General features: G+C 32.5%; 1 protein-coding gene across 1 annotated transcript; it reads left to right on the forward strand.

The window, feature by feature from the left end:
* The first annotated feature begins 5,700 nt into the window (after positions 1 to 5,700).
* On the forward strand, positions 5,701 to 7,278 carry LOC149260938 (heat stress transcription factor B-4-like). The gene is made up of 2 exons (XM_089380935.1): positions 5,701 to 6,029; positions 6,586 to 7,278. Exons 1-2 carry the CDS (start codon positions 5,778 to 5,780, stop codon positions 7,018 to 7,020), a joined length of 687 nt encoding a protein of 228 aa, XP_089237061.1. The 5' UTR covers positions 5,701 to 5,777; the 3' UTR covers positions 7,021 to 7,278.
* Positions 7,279 to 9,812: the final 2,534 nt, after the last annotated feature.

The following is a 9,812-nucleotide window of genomic DNA, read 5'->3' on the forward strand; positions in this document are numbered from 1 at the left end:
AAAGGAACTATTTACCTAATATTTTATGAACTAAAACTTCCATTATTCAATGCTAGGTTGAATGGTGATGAGCTATGTCAAAGTACCTTAAATCTAAGAGAAAACATATATCTTCAAAACCACTTCAAGAACTAATGACCACTTCCTTACTATTTCTTGATATTATAGATCCTACTTCCAAAAATTCTTCCTCTCCCATATTGGCCTTTTAAAAGAGGATTACTAGTGATTTCTAAGGTGGAATGAGTGTCCTTATTGCATAATATTTCCTTTCATTTCCTAGTCTTCTACAATTCCACAAGAAAATATTCAATATTTCACTGACTAAAGGGTGATTCTACTACCTTGAGTATCTACTTCTTCTATTTTCTTTGGCCTTGACTAAAATAATTTTAACTGATCCATAGAAACTCTTTATGGTAACTTCAAGCCTAATATTTTTTTCTTGTGACACAAGCTCGTTTTTTTCTTTGGCATATTTCCTTCCAACCAACTTTTGAAGGTGTTACACTTCTAATGTTTTCTCTTCCTCTCCACTTTGATGTTGGGAATTTTTCTTAACTACAATACTACGTTGATGAAACTTCTCCGCACTATTCTTACATGATATTGAAGATCAGGGTATCTCTTATATAGAATTTATAACTCCTTTTGGATTTGCTAAATAAAGGACTTGATCATCTTGTTGGTTGATGTAAACATTGCACTTAACCGAAATTTTATATTTATAATCATCTTTGAATTTGTTAACCAAAGATATTCATTTTTTTTCATTGATATAAACCATGTACATTAAGATATTCAATTTTTTTCTTTTTAAACTTATTTGAATTTATTTTTAATTATTTTTTTAATTACTTTAATTTTATTTATCTCTAAATTAATCTTACATGTTTATTTTAATTTTAATTTTATTTATTTATTTGTATTTTTTTTACACTTGATCAAACTATTAATCTTTCCTTTAAAATTTACTAGCTTACATAATAATATTATATAATTATAAAACTATATTTTTGGTTTTCCTTTATTTAATATAAAGTATAATCATTTATTATTAATTTAACCAATAGTATTTTTTCCATAGCAATTAACTTTCATTAATCTTATTTTATTTTATTTTTATTTATTTTTAATATTTAATATTATTTTATTTTTACTTTTATTTTTAATATTTTATTAAATATTAATCTAAATTTTCTCTCTTATTTAATTTTAAAAATAGATTTACTTTTTATCTTACTCTTAGGATGAACTACATTAGAAGATTCGAAACTTCGCTGTTAAACAAGAATAATGTGATACAACACTAAAAGATTCCAAACTTCACTATCAAATAAGAATAATAATGTGATTAATTAAAAAATCAATTTAAAAAAACCAATGACTCACGAAAATCTGAAATGAAAAAAATAAAAATAAAAATTACATACATTTCAATTTCTAGTTTAAATGATTAAGAGCATGGTTCGTTTTCAGCTACACAGGGTTGGAATTTGGATTTCTCTTTACCCGTCATAATTTTTTTTTTTTTTACGTTTTAGGTCCTTATGCCTCCCGTCAAGAAACGTTATATTAAAAATTTTGCCCTTCAAGAGTGATGTTCTCATAATAAATTAACCCTTCACTAATAAAGTTTTGATTAAAAAATTACCATTCAATAAATAATTATGTTGAAAATTTTCATATATTTATCGTAAGAAAAAAAACCAAAATTTGAAAAAACTCAATTGTGGAGGTTTCAATAAAAAGTGTTGAACATTTGAAATTTGCTCATTTAAATTATATAATCAGTCCAAGGTAAAACGCTTGATGGTTATCCATTTCATATATTTAAATTATCATTTAAATCCAACAATTTACATTATGCTACATGAATATTTAGATGCCTAATAAGACTAAGTTCCATGCAAAGTTATCCATTTCATATATTTAAATTATCATTTAAATCCAACAATTTACATTATGCTACATGAATATTTAGATGCCTAATAAGACTAAGTTCCATGCAAATTCAGAGATAATTTATGACATTATCTAATATAATGTTTGATACAAAATATGAAGACATAGATGAGGATGGAAGCATTGCAATGGAAAAATAAGAAGAGCAAGTAAAGACAAGGGCAATGGTTAAGGAAGAGGTTTGAGCTAAGATGTGAAGACTTAGAAGAGGATGGAAGCACTCGAATGGAAAAATAAGAAGAACAAGTAAAGACAAGGGTAATCAAATTAAGGAAGTTGCTATATATTGAAATCCTCATATCTATATTAATATTTATTTGAAGAAGAAGTAAAGACAAAGGCATATCGAATTAAGGAAGTTGTTATATGTTGAAATCCTTATATCTACATTAATATTTATTTGAACTTTGATTTTGAATATTAATCTATATAGTTAAACTTTTAAATTTTCTTAGCATTTCAACATCTTAATAATATTGTTAAATCTTACCTATAATTGTAATCTTAAATTTGAAATATTTTTTTTATAGAATTATCAACATTTTATTAGATCCTCACATATATATATATATATAACTATTCCATATTTTTTGAACTACCCCTTATTTTCTCTAAAACAAAATATAATTTAGGTTGATTATATGATTTTCTATATACTATTTATAAACAAAATATATATATATATATATATATATATATTTATATTTAAATATATAATTTTAATAATAATTATTATTAATAAATTTTTTTAAGTTAGAAAAAATCAATTATTACAATTTTTATTAAATTAAAAAAATAATTAAAGGATTGACCCCATACAGAAAGGCCATGGATCGGGCTCTGCGGATATGTAAAGGACTGTACGGGAAACAAATGAAGAACAATGTGATGAAGGATTTGATAGATGCCCATGTCTATAACAGAGATATTATTGCTCCCAAGTCTTGCATATTTTAGCCTTTCTCGCTGGCTCGTATACATTTTCTTTTGAAATCTAGATTAGCCCAGTAACTTCATTCAAAATTTGTTACTATTCTTTTGTTCCTAGTCCAATCAGAGCTTTAACCTCTTTCGATTACCCAATTCAAAATTCTTATTTGTACAAAGGAACATCTCTTACCGTTTCTTATTCTTTTGTATATCACAATCCCTGATAGGACAAGTACAACTAATTTGACCACTTTTGCTTCCCAATACAAAACTTGAAATACGAAGCAGCTCATCTCCTTTTTCAAGCCCAATCCCTTTATCACATTTTAGTTGTTCTTTGAAAGCTGTGAGGGGGAAAAAGAACACAGGAGAATTTCCCCAAACTATAAAGGTAATTTAAAGTTTCACAGATTCTGATTTTGATCTTGAGCTTCTGAAGCGTGGGGCTGAAACTCAACTCCGTCCTTGTTGGGCACCTACATTCACTATAGCTTGGATTTTTATACCGTAGGTTGAAGGCATTTCATAGGTTGATGTTTCACTCGGAGGCATGGTATGGAGGTTTCAACATATGTTGAGATTAAAGAGTATCTGCGTAGCAGGGGGTTTGTGACAGCAGGCATACTTTGTCCATTATTTTGACGGGCATATCAATGTTTTATTTATCCCTTCTGAAGCAAAGTATGGGGTCAAAGACATTGTATCAAATCCATTTGATTGTATATCACAATATAATATTCTTTTAATTTTAAATAAAGGTGCTCCTTGTAGATTCATTCCATTTAATGGGGGAATTATTTGTCTTCAACTGATGCAAAAACATGGTATGTGAGATCTATACTGCATTTAATAATAATACGTGGTTTATATTTGCATGTTATAAAATATGTTTAAGATTCTCTTCTCTATCGGATAACTGGTTTTAGGATTTCAGATCAGTTTTTTTAAAATTTTATCATTAATGATAATCTGATAGAGAAATGTTTAGACTCTTGAGTGAGATTTCAGATGATCTATCATAGGATGCAGAATATCGGTTGGACTTGGGAAGACTTGAAACATGGGAGGGCTAGAGAGAAAACTGCAGCTGATCGTAGAGCTTAGCCCTAACAAGAAGCTGCTTACACTGGTTGGAGATGATAAAGGATCAAGAATAAAAACTTTTTCTGTCATAACATTTAAATGAAGGATATCTTCAACTTAACGGAATCAGTATGTCTGAGATTTAAACTGCATAATGCATTTAATAAGAATGATTTATTTTTGCATGTCAAATACAATCAGTAATCTATTGTCTGTCAAATGACTGGGTTTAGAATTTCAGATCAGTTTTCCTAAAATTTTATCAGTAGACCCACAGTGTTTGAAGAATAAAAAATCAATTACTAACCTGAACTTTGAAGCATAATTTGTAATATCCTCGCAGTTTCCTTGGAGGCTGGAGGCTGGAGCCAATCTTGAGCTGGGCGACAGGCGTAAGTTTGAATCGGCAATGCGTTGAGAGAGAGTGTGCACTGTGAATCATGAACTCGATTGTAAAAAGAAAACAAGCCCACGGGCCACATTCGTTGGGTAAAAGACAGGGAGACCATGCAGTGGCAATGGGCATGCACAGATCTCCGAAATCATCCAGGGAAAGATTCCAAATTTTCCCACAGAAAAAATCTTCGGCTAAAAGGGAATTGCCCATTCTCTACAAAAAAAAACTAAATCTCTGACTGAGAAAAAATGGCTATTGCCATTGGCTGCTCCCACATGCTAATTTCGTTCCTCCCACATGCTAATTTGACAGCCTCCGGCTCCGCCCAGGGTTTGAGGTGACGTGAGGAACTATACCTGTAACAGAACTATACTATACCTGAACTATACTATACTATACGGAACTATACTATAACAGAACTATACTATACCTGAAACAGAACTATACCTGTAACCTAGGTATAAGAACGTTTTGGAAAAAATTCGAAACGTCAAAAAAACGTTTTTACCTCTTCTGGGCACGTCAGTCAAAACGGGCATGGACAAATTCCAGCCGTCAAATACGTTTAAAAAGGCTTATGACGGGCAAAATGCCCGTCAAATTCCAACCCTGGAGCTACATTTAATTGAATCGTGGGAAAAACAACACGTTGACTTAGAAGATGAGGTCGACATGGACATCTCCAGCTTGGCCTAACTTTGCAAAGGGACATGTTGACCTGGACATCCCTCGACCTAATTTAGTAAAAGAAAATTTACTTATAAAAAAGTTTATAAAAATATAAATTTTAGTAAAAATTCCCATTTTCTACCATTTTTCTTTCCAACGGTATATCACCGTTGACATTGATCACCCCGAATATTGTATGATTCGTGTACCTGAACACATCGTAATTTCTTATAATTAATATTTTAAAAAAATCAATAGAAGAAAACTGCGACCATCGAAATTTAAGCGTAGCTGCAACGTCTCGTCTTATAATTAATAGAAAATTCCAAAGGAGAAAAACTGTAACCATCAAAACCCAAGCGTGCTACAACGGCCACAAGAGGAAGGCCAGTTGACTCCAGTGCGCCTTTGAAAATGGAAGCCAGTTGACTCCAATGCGCCTTTGACAAGGATGGGCTCCTGCCAGAGCAGTCTGACAGTTGTTGTGATTGTGATTGCAGTTGTACAGTCACAATGGCAAATTTGTCTGCGGCCATCACTTGAATTCTTCCCTATTTCTCATCTCAGATGGAAGCTTCGGTGGGAACGAAGTAGAAATTATGCACGCACAGTTGACTTATTTATCTCACATTACACATCCACTAATCTTACGCCCTATAAATTTTGTTAGCGTAGGCTGCTGCAAACGAACAAGCTGCAAACGCCGTTACAGTTCGGTTACAGATAAGCCCTAATGGGAGAGGGAGGAGTTGTCAGTGATGCAAGGTGCAGGATAGCTAGGGATGCAGCAAGGCTTGTGGCCGCTCCTTTTCTGGTGAAGACATATCGTTTAGTGGACGATCCCTCAACAGACCACATCATTTCCTGGGGAGACAATAACAACACCTTTGTTGTATGGTGCCCAAAAGAGTTTTCTGCTTCCGTGCTGCCAAGTTACTTCAACCACACCAATTTCTCAAGCTTTGTTAGGCAGCTGAATACTTATGTAAGCGTTCTTTATTTTTAAGCATAATCTATCTGTTGTTGAAATTTTTAGAGATATCGTTTCAAAATATGCAAATTGAGATATTTTTTGAAAATATGCAATCTAGTTAAATTTGAGATATGTTTTTAAAATATGCTAAGAGTTAAGTTTGAGATATATTTTCAAAATATACAATCTATAGAGTTCAGGCTTCTGTGATCCATATCAAGATTGTGAGAGATTTTTCAGCGAAAATTACATGGAGTATCATTTGTCGCGTTTCGAACCAACTAGTGTGGTTCAACTTGTCCTGACGATGAACCACACTAGTTGGTCCGAAACGCCTAGACAAATGATACTCCATGTAATTTTTGCTGAAAAATCTCTCACAATATACAATCTAGTTAAATTTGAGATATTTTTGCTTTTCAAATTTTGTAGTAAGTTAAAGGAGATTTGTTTTTTGAGTTAATTTCTATATATTTTCTTTTCAGAATCTACAATCCAAATAAATTTCAGATGCTAAGGAAAAAGATAATATAAAAGTGTTAATGTACGTAAGGGTTTGATGATGTAGGGATTTCGAAAAATAGTTCGGGGGCGTTGCGAGTTTGCGAACGAGTTATTCAGGAAGGGCCAGAAGCATCTGCTCCCTCATATCCAGAGAAGAAAACCCTCCACATCCTCGGCGCAGATGGAATATAGTAACTACTCATTATTCCCACCTATTTCACCGACACAACACTCTGACATTTCTACAGCGGCCACTTCTCTTGCCGAGGAGAGCGAGGCATTAAAGAAAAAAAATTCCTTGCTCTTATCAGAGATTGCCCACCTGAAGAGTATATGCAGCAGAGACATCACGCTCTTTATTCTGCAAAATAGCAGGGGTACTTCTCTGGCCGACGTGGACAGAAGTATCCACAACGTGAGTCCCTGTAGTTCCACTGAAGATGTTGCCAAGGAGGTCAGTACGAGCCCGCCAAAACTGTTTGGAGTTCCTCTCTATTAGGCGCCTTCAGAAATGTCACAGACTTTCAGAGGGCTTCCGTAATATTAAGGTCATGTGTCGAACTCTATAGCTTCCATACTAATGAAATGCTATTTACAGTCATAAGGTTTTCTATTTGCTCTTCCTTGTATATAACAAGACAATTTTCTTCGAGATTTAGATAGAATTAGTACCTTGACTGTGAAAAATTAAGATGTCGCAGTGCCTTAATATATATAAATAATACTCAAATAATAATAAGTAACTTCTCAGACTTTATCGAAATTGCTTAGGTGGATGGTTGATCAGTTTTCCTGGTTTTCAGTTCATTGAATCCTTTCTATGTATGGATATGTGTTGTGATTACTCACACCGACCTGGTAAAACTATGAAATTTATTTCCTTGGAGATTTTTATTAAACTAGCAGGAGGCATCAAATTGCTCCGTTGGAGCTTCCCACTGAATCGATTACATCTCAAAGCTAACTGACAATCCCATGTCAAAATAGAGATACCCACACATCTATATAATCAGCGAACGTAATTATAAATTTATGCTCTGTATTCGACCTTTTTATAATTTCCGAAATGCTTTAACACATTATATAGAACAAATAAAATTGACTTATATATACAATAATATTTCTACCATCTTCTAAAATGACTTAACCAGTATAATGTAAGGTTTGTCTCCTCTTCTTAAAATGAGTTAACCCATTATGTGGGATAAATAATATAGTTATAGATGTATTAGTATGTAAGTCAAAATAATAAATTTGATAAAAATACATAATGTGGCTTACTTTAAAGAGTCGTGTTAGAGGAGGAACTGCTCATCTGTCTGTAGGAGAGGTTGAACATATTTTTATATAATTATCTTTATGTATTAATCCACACATATTTTCTCACTAAGCTTTTAGATTTGGAAGAAGCTTAAATTTTTTACAGTTAATACTTACCTTGAATTACATTTTCAACATTGATTTAGAGACTTCTATTCTATCTGTTTTGCCAACACAACTTATTTCAAATTATTTATGAAAATGAATTTTGTTTTTGAGGTTGAATTCTACCTTCGGAATTGATTTTGAAGCGCCATGCAGACCCCTTTCACTGCAAGAAAAGATACTCTTATCGTTATCTCTAAAACCAAAATAGATATGAATAACTATCCAACAACTAGAAGGCAATTGCACCCGATATCTGTATAAGTAAACCAAATATCTTCTTGATAATATTTCTATCTATCCAATAAAGCAACTAGCTATTCTAATTGTCTATTCGGTTCTTCTGAAATGCTTTCATTTTCAATTATCATGAAAAATTGTAATCAACCATTAAAACAAACAAATTAAAAAAAAGTGGCAAACTCAAACATATATGTCTATTATGAAGATGCCATAAAACCATCAAAATAGCAAATTACTTGATTATGGACTTGATAGTGAAGAGAACCACTCAAATATTCCAACCTTTATGGAAATGCAAGGCAACCGTTGTACATCCTGCGATCCAATATGGATGCAAATGCCCGCCAACCAAAGCACATCTCTCTTCTCTAAATGTTTTAACCATTATATCGAACAAATAAAATTAATTTATATATACAATAAAATTTCTATCCTCTTCTAAAATGACTTAATCCATTATATTGGACAATAAGACTTCTCTCTTCTTATAAAAATGACTTCACCCATTAGGATGGACAAATCGTATAGTTATAGATGTATTAGTATATAAGTCAAAATAATAAATTTGATAGAAATGCAGAAGGTGGCTTACTTTAAAGAGTCGTGATACAGGACGAACTGCTATCTCTCTGTAGGCGAGGTTGAATGTGTTTTTATAGATAATGCTCTTCAAGTATTAATCCACAATTTGTTCATTGAGCCTTTACATTCGGAAGAAGCTTAAAATTTTCATAATTATAACTATTTTGAATTACATTTTCAAAATTGATTTAGAGACCTATATTCTATTTGTGTCGCCAACACAAATTATCTATGGAAATGATTTTTGTTTTTGAGGTTGAACTCTCTAACTTCAGAATTGGTTGTGAAGCCCTCTGCAGACCTCTTTCACTGCAAGAAAGAATACTTTTATCGTTATATCTGAAAACAAGATAGATATTAGTAAGCATCCAACAACTAGAAAGCAATTGCACTCTATCTCTTTTATAAGTAAATCAAATATCTTCTGGATAGGACTTTTATCTATCCAATGAAGGAACTAGCTATTCTAATCTTCTATTCACTTTTTCTGAAATGCTCCCATTTTCAATAATCAGGAAAAATTATAATCAACCATTAACACAACTAAATTCAAAAAAATGGCAAACTCAAACACGTGTATTATGCAGATGAGACAAAACCAACAAAATAGCAAAAATTTTGATAATGGACTTCAAAGTGCGGAGAACCACTCAAATAGTCCAACATTTATTGAAATACCCGACAACTGTTCCACATCCTCCGGTCCAACATTTATGCAAATGACCGACAACCAATGCACATCCTCTCCTCTTGATAAGGGACTTGATGGTACAGAGAACCACTCAAATTGTCCAACATTTATGCAAATGCCCCGCAACCAATGCACATTCCCCGGGGATACGCATGGTGGCCTACCAAGCAATGCAAGACCCGTATATTGCCCGCAAGAATCTGCACACAGCGTCGCTACGTAGATCTGACCTGCATGCGACCTCAGGATGTGATATGTAAGATAGATATATAGTGTACAACCTCTGAGAAGGGTAACCCTGACTCTGGAAAATAATTTTGGAATGAAAATGGTCTCATAATCTCAAATGG

Source organism: Pinus tabuliformis, chromosome 6, assembly GCF_031772625.1.
Source record: "Pinus tabuliformis cultivar Carrire ecotype Pingquan chromosome 6, CPIR1, whole genome shotgun sequence".
Classification (NCBI taxonomy): Eukaryota; Viridiplantae; Streptophyta; class Pinopsida; order Pinales; family Pinaceae; genus Pinus; species Pinus tabuliformis.